Source organism: Leucoraja erinacea, chromosome 33 (genome assembly GCF_028641065.1).
Source record: "Leucoraja erinacea ecotype New England chromosome 33, Leri_hhj_1, whole genome shotgun sequence".
Classification (NCBI taxonomy): Eukaryota; Metazoa; Chordata; class Chondrichthyes; order Rajiformes; family Rajidae; genus Leucoraja; species Leucoraja erinaceus.
The window spans coordinates 1259513-1274950 of record NC_073409.1 but is presented as its reverse complement, the minus strand read 5'-3'; the positions used below and the strand labels follow the sequence as shown (position 1 = coordinate 1274950).

Here is a 15438-nt window from a genome sequence, read left to right as displayed (position 1 = left end):
TTGTGGACTCCCACAACATCGGGAACATTTTTCCTGCATTTAGCCTGTCCAATTTTATATGTTCCTATGAGATCTCCTCTCATCCTTCTAAATTCCAGTGATTATAAGCCCGGAGATGTAACCAGGTGATAAATTTGATTATTTCATAATATTGTATTGTATTCTTGTATTGTATTCAAATTTATTGTCATTGTCTCAATTTGAGACAACGAAATGAATTTCCCTTACAGGCAGTATCATTTAAAAAATAAAAAAAAAAAAAAATTATCATAATTCTGTAATCCCTAAAGTGACAGGGTTATAACAGGGCCGTTACCACCCCTGGCAGCACCTTCCAGGCACCATAACTTTTATCACCCTATTTTGAAAGGTGTTTCTCCAAAATGGTACCAGTTCCTTGCTATGAACCTTGTCCATTCGGTTGTACAAATGTTGAACGTTGCCTGACCTGTTTTTAATCCTCAAGCACTGTGTGTTTATCTTGGTCAAGATTCCAGCATCTGCAGTTCCCTGCAGCCCCGCCACCCTGACTCCATAAACACCATGAGCCCCGATCAAGGCAGGATGAGCAACCTTGCCTGAGGAATTTGGGGAAGGTGCTCAGGGTGGCCCCGCGATAGAGAGAGTTCCCAACATAAAAAGCTATTTTTAAAATGTATTATAACGTTGACAATGATCATCCCTTGTAGAGAGAGGCAGGGTGTTGAGTTTCAGATACAGCCGGTGACCAAGTGATAGTCCCTGGCAAAGCTGCACTCACTGTTCTATATTTATGCATGGTATAAATTCTCTGGAAACTTCTGTCTAATTGTTTATATGTTACCATGCTGGCGTCACCCCAGTGAAAATCACAAGGCAATCATTTATACCATCATAAGTTATAAGAGCAGAATTAGGCCATTCAGCCCATCAAGTCTACTGTGCCATTCAATCATGGCTGATCAATCTTTCCCTCCTAACCCCATTCTCCTGCCCCCCCTCCATAACCCTTGACATCTGTGCTAATCAATAATCTATCAATGCTTTAAAAATATCAATTGAATTCCACAGATTCACCACCCTCCTCATCTCCTTTCCAAAGGTAAGTCCTTTTATTCCGAGCTGTGCCCTCTGGTCCAAGACTCCCACTGGTGGAAACATCCTCCCCACATCCACTCTATGCTGGCCAATATCTCCCTCTCCCCTGACTCTCAGTCTGGAGAAGAGTCTCGACCTGAAACATCACCCATTCCTTCTCTCCAGGGATGCAGAGCCTGTCCCGCTGAGTTACTCCAGCATTTTGTGTCCATCTTCACACATTTTGGGACGGTACTTTACCTTGGTGTGGAAGCTTCTCTCCAGTTGTTCCCTGTACTGTTTGATTTGCTCAGACTGATCTCCCCTCAGTTTCTGAAGAACTTCGCTCAGCTGCCTCTCATTTTCCACCTGACGGACAATCTCAGTTTCTTCACGTCTCACCTCGTGCTTTCTCTTGACTTCAGTCATTTCCTGCAAACGTCACAAATTAGCCAATCAGCTGGTTAATTCAACTGCGGGATGTACATATTTAAACTGAGCATAAAACCACAACGGTGGGGCAGCATTAGAGTTGCTGCCTCACCATGCCAGGGACCCAGGGTCGATCCTGACTAACGAGGGCTGTCTGTACGGATTGTACGCAGGTCACGTGGAGAACGTTCAAACTCCGCACAGACAGCACCCGTAGTCAGGATCGAACCTGGGTCTCTGACACTGAGAGGGGTCCTGAAGGTGGCCCTGGCAGGACGGGCACTGGTTTTGAAAGGGTTAATGAGGAGATAAAGGTTAATAATCACACACAATCTTATTTGTATGTAACCTCCCCCAGTAGACATTGATGCTTGCTTGTACTAATGGTATCCTAACCTCTACCTCTCAACAAAGGAACGTAGAGTATTCATTCAGCATTTGTTTAAAACATTATAGTCCCACCAGTGTCTGTCGCTCATGGGAGAACATTTCCCTTGACTAATAATTTTCTTCTAATATACAGTCCTACCAATGTTTAATATGGTCAGAAGGATTATTTACTGAGAAGATTACACTGACTATTTGTCTGTGTGTGTGTGTGTGTGTGTGTGTGTGTGGGTGTGTGTGTGTGTGTGTGTGTGTGTGTGCATGGGCGTGTGTGTGTGTGTGTGTGTGTGTGTGTGTGTGCGCGTACGTGCGTGTGGTGTGTGTGTGTGTGTGTGTGTGTGTGTGTGTGCGTGTGTGTGTGTGTGTGTGTGTGTGTGTGTGTGTGTGTGTGTGTGTGTGTGTGTGTGTGTGTGTGTGTGTGTGTGTGTGTGTGTGTGTGTGTGTGTGTGTGTGTGTGTGTGTGTGTGTGTGTGGTGTGTGTGTGTGTGTGTGTGTGTGTGTGTGTGTGTGTGTGTGTGTGTGGGTGGTGTGTGTGGGGGTGTGTGTGTGTGTGTGTGTGTTTGTGCGTGTGTGTGTGTGTGTGTGTGTGTGTGTGTGTGTGTGTGTGTGTGTGTGTGTGTGTGTGTGTGTTTGGTGTGTGTGTGGTGTGTGTGTGTGTTTGTGTGTGTGTGTTTGTGTGTGTGTGTGTGTGTGTACGTGTGTGTGTTTGTAGTGTGTGTGCGTGTGTGTGATCGCTGGTCGGCATGGACTCGGTGGGGCCGAAGGGCCTGTTTCCACGCCGTATCTCTAAACTAAACCACACTAAAGAGCGACCAATGTGACAAGAACGCAGGCCTCCCAGTGGGATGTGTCATTCCGTCTATCGGCTGTGGAAATCACGCAGCATCTCAGCTGTTCTGGGCTCTGGGTAAAGAGAACTACATTCCACTGAAGTCATTTCTTTCAACACTCGGCATAACCTTCTGGGTATTACATGCTTTAAATTATAAATGAATCCTGTGCATTGAAGGATAATCACACCTCATTATTGTGTTCGATGTGCCGCTCACATCTAACACAATTATTTGGGAAGGACATCAAGTCCATCTCTGCGTATTGGCACAGGTTACAATTATAAAGTTCAATATTTCACCAACACATTCTACTGTTTTCTGCAAGATTCTCAGATAGTTTATTGTGGTCAATGCCTTTCTTTCAATGTATTTCAAACAGAAGAAATCAGACCATACCAGCGATCCCCACACACTAACACTGTCCTACACACACTAGGGACAATGTACAATTGACAGAAGCCAATTAACCTACAAAATTGCACGCTTTGGAATATGGAAGGGAGCCGGTGCACCCGGAGAAAACCCACGCAGTCACAGGGAGAACGTGCAAACTCCGTACAGACAGCACCTTTGGTCAGGATTGAACCGGGGTCTCTGGTGCTATAAAGCAACAACTCTCCTGCTGTGCCAGACAAGATGGTTTTAGACGGTCACATGGATATGCAAGGAATGGAGGGATATGGATCAGGTGTCGAGGAGATTAGTTGAACGGCATGATGTGTGCCACCCACACTGTGGTCTAAAGAGCTTGTTCCCTGCGCTATTTGTTCTACCATCTCTGCACTATGACGTATTTGGGATTCCCCGTGATTTCAGTACATACCTTCTCGTGGAGACTTTTCTGGAAATCTAACTGCACCTGCAATGCTTGCGTTTTGTTTTCCAACTCACATCTCCGTAACATTTCATCCTGCAGCTGTGTTTTGGTGTCATGGACGATTGCATTAGCCTAGGTTAAAATAGAAAAGACACGCCGCTCTGAGTGTTCGTTCCTTGTGACAAGGATGGGGACGATTGTGGCCGACATAGAGTGCCTACATTAGCCAGCTGAGCTTGGACTTCGAGCAGTTCACTCTCCAAATGCCTCTTCTCACCCAGTGATGTGGTTAGCTGTGTCTTGTTGTAATTCAGCGCCAATTCACGGTCTCTCAACAGGGTTAAAGCAGATTCCAACTCAGACTTCTTTGCTGCAGTTCTGAAAGAATATAATATTACTTTCAGTTTATTTGATTTTCACTTCAACTTTCCCCACTCAAACTAGATATCGGACACTCTTTAAAAATTAATTTGATATGAAAACACACATGCTGCTTTTGGAAGGGTCTGTGGCAAAAGCATTTGAAGCAAAGGGCTCTTCACAATTTGATTAAAATAAAACAGCAGGCAGCAGTAATTGAAACTACAGCTGAAGCCTGCTCCCTCTTCTTTTCCAGTTTATACAATCCCTTCTCATAATTCCACGCTTCTGCTCTGGCAGCTCCTGATGGTACCCTGCCCTGCACTGCTGAAAGTAGAACCTCACTAAACACCAATAGACCAGTTGTTGAGGCAGCAATACCTCAACATTCTGGGCCACACCACCCTGGCCCTGCGCCCATTCACTTCTGCCATTGGGAAGAAGGCAAATGGCTTCTTCTTCCCTACAGCGATCAGGCTATTGAACACTGTCACTTCCAAATGAGTTCCGATCGACATAGACTTTGGGCAATGTTTATGTATAATGTTGGGGTGGGAGATTGTAACCTTCATGTGGTCCGCCCTGTTTCAACGAATGCAATCAACCTGGCGTGCACAATCAAATAAGATCAAATAGAACAAGTTGTCCTACAACTTTAAGCTGTGCAAGCCATACGCAAGAAGAAGATATATAATGTGTGTGTGTGTGTGAACCAGCATCTGCAGTTCATTTTGTGTGTTCATTTATAAAAGGGCTAACACAAAGAACAGACTTTGTTTTGAAGATGGGTCTTGAGTCGCCTCGAAATGTCCCACAGAGTCTCTCACCTATTGTGGGCAGAGTTTCTGGCAGATTCTGAGCTGCCAGCCCACCAGGCCTGAGTGACTGAGCTGCCAGCCCAAGAATCCATTCGGCCCACAATGTCCATACTAGCCCTCTGGAAAACAGTCCCTTCGGCCCACAACACCCATACTAGCGCCCCAGAAAGCCCCCCCCCCCACTGGCCATTGGAATTGGTGGAGAGGTAGAATATTGCGTTGGGGGACCAGCCCTCCCGTGTGAACATGGGACCCAACGGGTCCCACTTAGTCTAGTAATATATTATAAGTAAATAGTTTTAACCTGCAAAATGTATCTGTGTGAAGCTATTTTAAAATCTTTACATTGACACTAAATGCCCCATAGCTTCTTACGCCAACAACTACAAAATGCCTGGTGTTCTTTCCAACTCAATGGCTGAATCAAGCGTTCTGAAGAGACAATGCTGCCAATGACCAAGTCCCGAATGAGAGACTGGAGATTAATTTATGAACATTCACGAGATGTATTAAGTTTCAATTTATACTTCTGGTGTTTATAGTTAAACTGAGAGCAAGATCCTAGCAGCAACTATGCTGATGATTTGGCAAATATGGGACCAGCCAGTGATATCTAGATTAATTTATCATGCAAATGTTTCCTGTAAGCATTCCTTCCACATTATAAATTCCTCTGATTATATTTACAATGCCACCAACTTTCCTGAACTTGTTACACTGCGGAGACATGTTGGCTTCAGAAAACAAACTGCTGGACCACATAGACAGCGTGTTACAATTACTAAAACAAATCTGTTATTTCAAACCAAAGATAATCAAATATTTAAAAAATATAGCTGAATTAGTTGCCCGTGTACGAAGCCATTTAAACCATTAATGAAATGAGGTTTTTAAAAATAAAAACCAGATGTGAAATTGAAAGATGTCTAGAAAAAACAAATAGTTACAGCAACAACCTCACAAATAATAAAGTCTTTCCACATTCAGCAACTCTACATCAGGGCGGCACGGTGGCGTAGCGGGCGAACTTCTGCCTCACAGCGCCAGAGACCCAGGTTTGATCCCGACTACGAGTGCTTGTCTGTATGGAGTTTGTACGTTCCCCGTGACCTGTGTGTTTGTTTTATTCAAGACCTTCACTTTCCTCCCACAATCCAAAGACATCCAGGTTGTAGGGAAATTGGCTTGGTATAAATAGAAACATAGAAATTAGGTGCAGGAGTAGGCCATTCGGCCCTTCGAGCCTGCACCACCATTCAATATGATCACGCCTATCATCCAACTCAGTATCCCGTACCTGCCTTCTCTCCATACCCCCTGATCCCCTTAGCCACAAGGGCCACATCTAACTCCCTCTTAAATATAGCCAATGAACTGGCCTCAACTACCCTCTGTGGCAGAGAGTTCCAGAGATTCATAACTCTCTGCGTGAAAAAAGTTCTTCTCATCTCGGTTTTAAAGGATTTCCCCTTTATCCTAAAGCTGTGACCCCTAGTCCTGGACTTCCCCAACATCGGGAACAATCTTCCTGCATCTAGCCTGTCCAACCCCTTAAGAATTTTGTAAGTTTCTATAAGATCCCCTCTCAATCTTCTAAATTCTAGAGAGTATAAACCAAGTCTATCCAGTCTTTCTTCATAAGACAGTCCTGACATCCCAGGAATCAGTCTGTCTAAATGTTCTATCCAACACTCGCAGGGTAATGTACAGAAGCCAATTCACCTGCAAATGTGAGAGAAAACACCTACATGGTCCCAGAGTGACCCCCACGCAGGTCACGGGGAGATAGATAGATTCTTGATTAGTACAGGTGTGAAGTTATGGGGAGGAGGTAGGAGAATGGGGTTAGGCGGAGTATGAATGGCGGAGTAGACTTGATGGGCCGATGGGCCAAATGGCCTCAGTCTACTCCTATCCCTTATGACCTTATGAGAACGTACAAACTCCGTACAGACAGCACCCGTAGTCAGGATCGAACCCAGGTCTTGGGCGCTGTGAGGCAGCAACTCTACATAAAACACGATCTCTGGCTGAATATGAGAAAAAACACATCTGGCTGCATTTGGAAGACCTGTGCCTTCCAGATGTTTTCTGAAAAGTCCATGTTTTTGTACGGATTGGTGAGGAAGTTGACGATGACTTAAGAGCTCAACCTCTGTATTTGCACATCTGCACGTGGCAGCTGTGAGCCAAGGAGTGCACTGAGATGAACTGGACTCTGGAGTGGAAACTGCAATGGTAAGTTAGTTATAGCCTACACTCCCTTATAGGGCAATGTTAGTGTGCGGGGATCACTGGTCGGTGTGGGCTTGGTGGGCCAAAGGGGCTGTTTCCGAGCTGTATCCTTAAACCAAGCTTGAAGATAAACTTCACTCCTGCTGCAAGTCACTGACTTACTGCAAGTTTAAACGGTAACCAGAGATGAGAAGAAATAAAAGTTTGTTTATAAAAATCACAACAAAAATCTCTACGTCCAAGACAAAGGTAATTTGCTCTGAAAAAATGATATTACTGCCAACAGCAATTTACTTTATAACTCGATAGACTTTGGTGATTTGTATAATCATTAATGTCAGTGTCATTATCACTCAAGTTCAAGTTCAAGTGAGTTTATTGTCATGTGGCCCTGTATAGGACAATGAAATTCTTGCTTTGCTTAAGCACACAGAAAATAGTAGGCATTTACTACAAAATGTGTCCATATACCATAATATAAATATATACACACATGAATAAACTGATGTGCAAATAGCAGAAAGTGGTTATTAATAATCAGAGTTTTGTCCGAGCTAGGTTACCCTTGTGATGAATATGCACAAAAAGTCTGCAACCAGTTTAAATGAAATACAAGAAACTACTTTGTCAAGAGCAGCTTTAAGATTGGCTTTATAAGAACAGATTTTTTTACTGATAAACACAAAGGGCTGGAGTAACTCAGCGAGAAGGGCATCATTTCTGGAGAAAAAGGATGGGTGACGTTTCGGGTCGGGACCCTTCTTCAGTCTGAAGAATTCAGACGGAATTCACCCATCCTTTTTCACCAGAGTTTCTGCGGGTCAGGCAGCATCTCTGGAGAAAATGGATAGGTGACATTTTGGGTCAAGACCCTTCTTCAGTGATGCTGCCTGACCTGCTGAGTTACTCCAGAATGTTGTGCCTATCTTTGGTACAAACCAGTATCTAAGGTTCCTCTTTATTACATTATAATACAATGTTTCATTACGTTCAGTTTTCCAACTGTAACTAACACTGTATTAATGACAGTGGATTTATTCCATGGAAAACAATAACTCAATCTTCACATGATCCAAGTTATTTTTGACAGCAAAGATCTTAACACGCTCAATGCAAAACAGATGGCAAATGTGTGTTAGCCTTGAAGATATTCAGAGAAAACACTGTCAGTTCTTCAACAAGTGAGAGGTGAAATAGTGAGGTGTAATTGAAAGAAGAACACAATATTCTCTGCAGAGCATGCTATAAATCAACATACATTTCTAGAAAAAATACTGTAGCTTTGACAAGTGATAATTAGAACATTAGTAAGAAATTGCATATGAAGGCGACTGATCATTTATGGAATTGGCGGGTGTTTGGAAGTTTTAAGAAAATAAACCAAAGGGGGGAATGCCATTTAAAACCATGTTTTGAAAGGACCATGTACAACTTAATTCATTATGGTCCTGGCTAATGTGCAAAACCACTCACATCTTAGCATCCAAGAAAAACCACCACCCATTCTATTCATAAATACATTTTTCATGACCCAATTATTAAACTTACACAAGCCAAATTTCAGTTTAGCTTATTATTGTCACGTGTACCAAGGTACAGTGAAAAGCTTTTTGTTGCCTGCTAACCAGTCATGATCACATTGACTGGAGGTGCGGGCTCGAAGGGCCGGGCCTACTACGGCACCTATTGTCTATTGTCAGTCAGCGGAAAAATGATTAAAATCAAACTGTCCACAGTGGATGGATCCAAGATAAAGGGAATAACGTTTAGTACAAGATAAAGTCCAGTAAAATCCGATTACAGATAGTCCGGGGTTCTCCATTAAGATAGAGAGTAGTCAGGTCGTGATGGGATCAGGTCCTGATCACACCTAGAAACATAGGATCAGACCAATTCATGATGGGATCGTCGTTTTTTGGAATCCTGAACACATTGTAAAAAAGAAACTTCGGGATTTAGTCAAGACTATAAATAATGGTGCAGGAGTAGGCTCGTTTTTCGGCCCTATCGAGCATCTGCTACCGCTATCACTTCTTTTTCTTATTCTCAATATGATCAAGTTGCTGATCATGAAACTCAGTATAGGCACTTTGGTTCTGTGCTTCCTTCCATAAACCCCCTGATCCCTTTAAAAAAAGCCAGGTGCAGGAGTAGGGCCATTCGGCCCTTCGAGCCTGCCCCGCCTCAATAATCATGGCTGATCATCCAATCAACTGTGGCCTTCTCTCCAACTACCTTCTGTGGCAAGGGCCACAGATTTCCTCTTAGATCACCAGCCAATGAACTGTGGTGAAAAGACCTTCTGCGGCAGACCAACATAGATTTGTACTCTCTGTGTGAAAGACCACAGACCAATATAGTTGTACAGATAATTCTCCGCTAGGCAACATCCGATAAAATTTTCTACTTGATAAGGCATTCAGACGAATATTTGCTATACCTTAAAGATAATTATTAGTTTCTGAAAAGGAGTTAACAAACACAGCAACTTATTTTACACTAAATCTTACCTCCCCTGCCCTTCTGTGGAACATGATGTCTGCTGACAGTAGACAAAAGTGCTGGAGAAACTCAGCGGGCGCAGCAGCATCTATGGAGCGAAGGAAATAGGCAACGTTTCGGGCCGAAACCCTTCTTCAGCCCGAAACGTTGCCTATTTCCTTCAGTTTGAGAGTTGGAGAGTTTCTCCAGCACTTTTGTCTACCAGCGATTTTCCAGCATCTGCAGTTCCTTCTTCAACATGATGTCCCCTGATGTCACTTAAGGGTCAATGGTCCTACCAACAGCTAGAGAGCTGTCCCGAGCTTCTATCTATCTCATCGGAGATCCTCGGAATTTCTTTGATCGGACTTTACTGGCTTTATCTTGCACTAGACATTATCCCGTCATTCCCTTCATCATGCACCTGTACACTGTGGCTGGTCGATTGTAAACATGGATTGTCTCTCCATTGACTGGTTAGCATGCAACAAAAGCTTTTCACTGTACCTCGGTACACATGACAATAAACTGAACTGAATCTCAATATAACGTTTGATTAGTTCACAAGACCAAGATCTCACCATCATTGATCCACAATTAGATATCTACTCAATTTTTTTAATTTCATGTGAAAACAAGTGGAGTGAGGAAATGGGATCATGGGGAAAATGGGAGTGGAAGGGATGGGGATAATGGGATTGGGTGGGGGAGTTGGGATTTATGGGGGGGATAGGAAATGGGAGAAGGGAAGTTGGAGAGAGGTCGGGGGGATGGGATTTGGGGAGAGGATTTAGGGGGTTGGAGGCAGGATTGGGATGGGGGAGAGACCTGTCCCACAGGGTTGGGGGATCCCACAGGGGGTCCCAGAGTGTGGGTCCCACCAGTGTGGTCCCACAGTGTGTGCTACCTGTCCCACAGTGTGGGCTAGACTGTGTGCTATCCCACAGTGGTGGAGAGTGGACTCCCACAGTGTGTGGAGTGGCAGTGTGTGAGACACCTGTCCCACAGTGTGTGTGTCCCACAGTGGGCTACCTCCGGCCGCGGTACCTGGCCCGCAGTGTGTGCTACCTGGCCCACAGTGTGTGCTACCTGGCCCGCGGTGTGTGCTACCTGTCCCACAGTGTGTGCTACCTGTCCCACAGTGTGTGCTACCTGTCCCACAGTGTGTGCTACCTGTCCCACAGTGTGTGCTACCTGTCCCACAGTGTGTGCTACCTGTCCCACAGTGTGTGCTACCTGTCCCACAGTGTGTGCTACCTGTCCCACAGTGTGTGCTACCTGTCCCACAGTGTGTGCTACCTGTCCCACAGTGTGTGCTACCTGTCCCACAGTGTGTGCTACCTGTCCCTGAGCTGTGTGCTACCTAGCCCACAGTGTGTGCTACCTGTCCCGCAGTGTGTGCTACCTGTCCCACAGTGTGTGCTACCTGTCCCACAGTGTGTGCTACCTGTCCCACAGTGTGTGCTACCTGTCCCACAGTGTGTGCTACCTGTCCCACAGTGTGTGCTACCTGTCCCACAGTGTGTGCTACCTGTCCCACAGTGTGTGCTACCTGTCCCACAGTGTGTGCTACCTGTCCCACAGTGTGTGCTACCTGTCCCACTGTCCCACAGTGTGTGCTACCTGTGCCACAGTGTGTGCTACCTGTCGCACAGTGTGTGCTACCTGTCCCACAGTGTGTGCTACCTGTCCCACAGTGTGTGCTACCTGTCCCACAGTGTGTGCTACCTGTCCCACAGTGTGTGCTACCTGTCCCACAGTGTGTGCTACCTGTCCCACAGTGTGTGCTACCTGTCCCACAGTGTGTGCTACCTGTCCCACAGTGTGTGCTACCTGTCCCACAGTGTGTGCTACCTGTCCCACAGTGTGTGCTACCTGTCCCACAGTGTGTGCTACCTGTCCCGCAGCAGGCGGTTCTCCTCCCGCACGCTGCCCAGTTCCAGCTGTATACGGGCCCGCTCCGCAGCCGCGGCTTCGCGCTGTCCCCGCCAGTCCGCCAGCTGCTGCTCCAGGAGGCTGCGGGTTCCCTCCCGCTCGGCGCTGTGGGCCAGTCGCCGCCGCAACTCCCGCCGCTCCGTCTCCAGCCCGCAACTGTGCCCGATGCAGGCGGCCAGGCGGTCATTCAGTGCCCGCAGCTGCTGCATCTCCTGCAGCCGGCTGATGCGGGCCGGACTGGGGCTAATGCGGGCCGGACTGGGGCTAATGCGGGCCGGACTGGGGCTGATGCGGGCCGGACTGGGGCTAACGCGGGCCGGACTGGGGCTGACACGGGCCGGGTTGGGGCTGACACGGGCCGGGTTGCTGGCTGACACGGGCTCCGACGACTCATAGCCCCGCCAGTAAGGCGTGGAGCTCCGCCACTCCATCGACCCCACCCGCTCTCCTCCGGCACCGGGGCTGAGTCCCGACCGCCGCATCTCCTCCCCCCGGACAATGTCTCTCCCGCAGCAGCTCCCAGTCCCACAAATACTCCCCCCGCCCGCACCAGGAGAGCTCCAGAGATACAAGTGCGCCTCCAAACAAAGATAACAGAGATATTCGCCTTAAATGAATCATAAAAGTCCAGGGAGGCTCACCAAATGAAATGAATATAAAAATTAAAGGAGCGAAGAAGGACAACGTAGCAAAGACGAGCGGGAAGCAAGAGGATTGGGTAATGTTTAAAGGACAACACAAGATAACCAAAAAGACAATACGGGAAGAAAAGACGAAGGTAAGGTAGCCAAGAATATAAAGCAGGATAGTTAAAGCTTCTTTGTGTATGTGAAGTGGAAAAAATTAGTTAAGACCAAAGTTGGACCCTTGAAGACCGAAAAAGGTGGATTTATTATGGGGAACAAGGAAATGGCAGGTGAGTTGAACAGGTACTTTGGATCCGTCTTCACTAAGGAGGACACAAACAATCTTCCTGATATAGTAGGTACACAAAAAAAAAAAAAAAAGCTGGAGAAACTCAGCGGGTGCAGCAGCATCTATGGAGCGAAGGAAATAGGCAACGTTTCGGGCCGAAACCCTTCAGACACGGACCGTCCCTGAACTTCCTGATATAGTAGTGGCCAGAGGATCTGGGGTGAAAGAGGAACTGAAGGAAATCCACATTAGGAAGGATAGACTGATGGGACTGAAGGCTAATAAATCCCCAGAGCCTGATGGTCTGCATCCCAGGGTACTTAAGGAAGTGGCTCTAGAAATTGTGGATGCATTGGTGATAATTTTCCAATGTTCTATTGACTCAAGATCAGTTCCTGTGGAATGGAGGGTAGCTAATGTTATCCCACTTTTTAAGAAATGCGTGAGAGAGAAAACAGAATCATAGACCAGTTAGCCTGACACCTTTACATACACCAGGGGCCACAGTTTAAGAATAAGGAGTAAGCCATTTAGAACGGAGACAAGGAAATACTTTTTCTCACAGAGAGTTGTGAGTCTGTGGAATTCTCTGCCTCAGGAGGGCGGTGGAGGCCGGCTCTCTGGATGCTTTCAAGAGAGAGCTACATAGGGCTCTTGAAAATAGCGGAGTCAGGGGATATGGGGAGAAGGCAGGAACGGGGTACTGATTGGGGATGATCAGCCATGATCACATTGAATGGCGGTGCTGGCTCGAAGGGCCGAATGGCCTACTCCTGCATCTATTGTCTATTGTCTAAACGCCACCAGCACAGTAAACCGACATTTAAAGTACAATTTTATTTTGAGATTGAATTTGAGCTGTGATTTTAATGCTTACAGGTGTTTTATTTCCTGCTAACGTTACCTCAACTTTATTTGAAGCAGGGTGCACACCTGTACACACACACACATACCTGTACATGCCTGAACACACACACACCTTTACGTACACCTGTACATACATACCTTTACATACACATACACACACACACCTGTACATGCCTGAACACACACACACCATTACATACACCTGTACATACATACCTATAAACACACCTGTACACACACACACACACACCTGTACATGCCTGAACACCCACACACACCATTACATACACCTGTACATACATACCTATAAACACACCTGTATACACCTGTACACACACACACCTGTACACATTCCTGTACATATACTGACCTACACCAACACTGATCTGCACACACACATCACTGTTGCTCTTAGGTGGTGAATAGATAATGGTCTCTTCATTATCACGGGTACCAAGGTACAGTCTTCTTCTTGTGTGTGGCGTGCACAGCCTAAAGTTGTAGGACAACCTGTTCTATTTGATCTTATTTGATGGTGCATGCTGGGTTGATTGCATTCGTCAAAACAGGGTGGACCACGTGAAGGTCGCAATCTCCTACCCAAGCAAGATCCAGCGAAATACTTGTTTTGCTCACAGCTCAGTCAGAATATCACCATACATGTGCTCAATCCCCTGGTTAGTCCAGAATGTAATTGCTACTAGCAGCTTATAAACAGAAAATGCTGGAAACACATGGCAGGCCAGACCGCATCTGTGGGAAGAGAAATAGAGTTAACATTTCAAGTCAATGAGCCTTTGCCAGAATAAATAGGTTTGTATCTAAAGGGCAGTCTATAACGCTGAGATATTGTACAGCATGCTCCTCGAACCAGCTTTGTATCTCATGTAGAAACGTACCATTTATTGAAGAAGGGTCTCGACCCGAAACATCACCCATTCCTTCTCTCCAAAGATGCTGCCTGTCCCGCTGAGTTACTCCAGCATTCTGTGTCCATCTATCATTTACTGACATTATTGTTATTGGAAATTTCATAAAGGTGTGCATTTTCCACAGCTTCAATACATTTCTTGCTCTTAATAAATGAAGAAATGTTCATGTTCAGAAACAAAAATGCAATCCGTAAGAAGGGCCCAGCATATGAACACAATGTTAGTCTGTCAGCTTCAGTTCATGAAATATTTCTACACCTCGGGTCCTCACTAAAAAATATTCATACTAAAATATTCATGTACAAATATTCATGCCTATGAAAGACTTGTGTATGCCAGAGTTTGCATTCTAAGTCCTCCATTACCAAGCAGTCGTTACAAAAAACTTTAAAGTGTTTCTCAATAGTTTGTAAACCATAAAACATCATGGAAGTTATCAGGAGCAACTCTCTCAAGTGTTAAAATATTTACAGATGATTCATTGTTAGTCAACAAATTGTATTCAGTCTGTAGAAACAAAAAATGCTGGTTTATACCAAAGGTAGACACAAAGTCTGCAGTAACAGTGGGGCTGGCAGCATCTCTGGAGCAAAAAGGATGGGTGACTTTTTGGGTCGGGATCCTTCTTCAGATCTAATATATAAATACATGTATTTGTGTGTACATATAAAATACACATTTATATGCACATGTATGTATTAAATCTTTATACATGTATAAATTGTATTGTCACTTGATGAATAAAATGAAATTGGTGATAAAAATATTGGGAACATTATGGATCAAATACATATTGATCTATTGTGACCCAGCGGTATGAATATTGATTTCTCTAACTTCAAGTGACCCTTGCTTTCCCTCTCTCTCCATCGCTCCCCCATCCTAGTTCCCCGACTAGTTTCACTATCCTCCTGATTCAATATTACTGACTGTACACCTCGTTGTCACCTTCCCCACAGCCAACGAGGAACATTTCCTTGATCATCGTCTGCTTTGATCTATCATCATCTTCTTGCGTTTGAGGCAGCAGAGGTTATGTAACGTCCTCCTAGCCAGCTCTGTCATTTTCACACCTTACCCTTCCATATCTCTAGTTTTCCTGTCCCCTGCCTCTCAGTCTGATGAAGGGTCTCGACCAGAAACGCACGCATTCCTTCTCTCCAGAGATGCTGCCTGTCCCACTGAGTTACCCCAGCATTTTGTGTCTATCAAATAAACTTGACTTGACTTGACTTGACTATCTTTGGTGCATCAGCAAACCAGCATCTACAGTTCCTTCCCGCATAATTGATCAGAAAGATGTGATTTTAGGAAAGAAAGAGAGAATGCAATGTCTAAACATTCATCCATTTGGTTCCAATGTCACTGTA

General features: G+C 45.3%; 1 protein-coding gene across 5 annotated transcripts in view; it reads right to left on the bottom strand.

Moving 5' to 3' along the window:
- Positions 1–12364, bottom strand: part of LOC129712529 (lamin-L(III)-like) — a 33874-nt gene extending 21510 nt beyond the window's left edge. For 4 of the 5 annotated variants that reach the window (XM_055661004.1, XM_055661007.1, XM_055661008.1 and 1 more), the window contains exons 1-4: positions 11316–12364; positions 3747–3903; positions 3532–3657; positions 1318–1488 (exon numbers count right to left, since the gene is read on the bottom strand). In XM_055661004.1, the coding sequence (XP_055516979.1) occupies positions 1318–1488; positions 3532–3657; positions 3747–3903; positions 11316–11836 (975 nt within the window). In that variant the 5' untranslated portion in view covers positions 11837–12364. The remainder of the gene's footprint in view (positions 1–1317; positions 1489–3531; positions 3658–3746; positions 3904–11315) is intronic. The other variant, XM_055661006.1, reaches the window with a different exon arrangement.
- Between the last annotated feature and the right edge of the window lie 3074 nt (positions 12365–15438).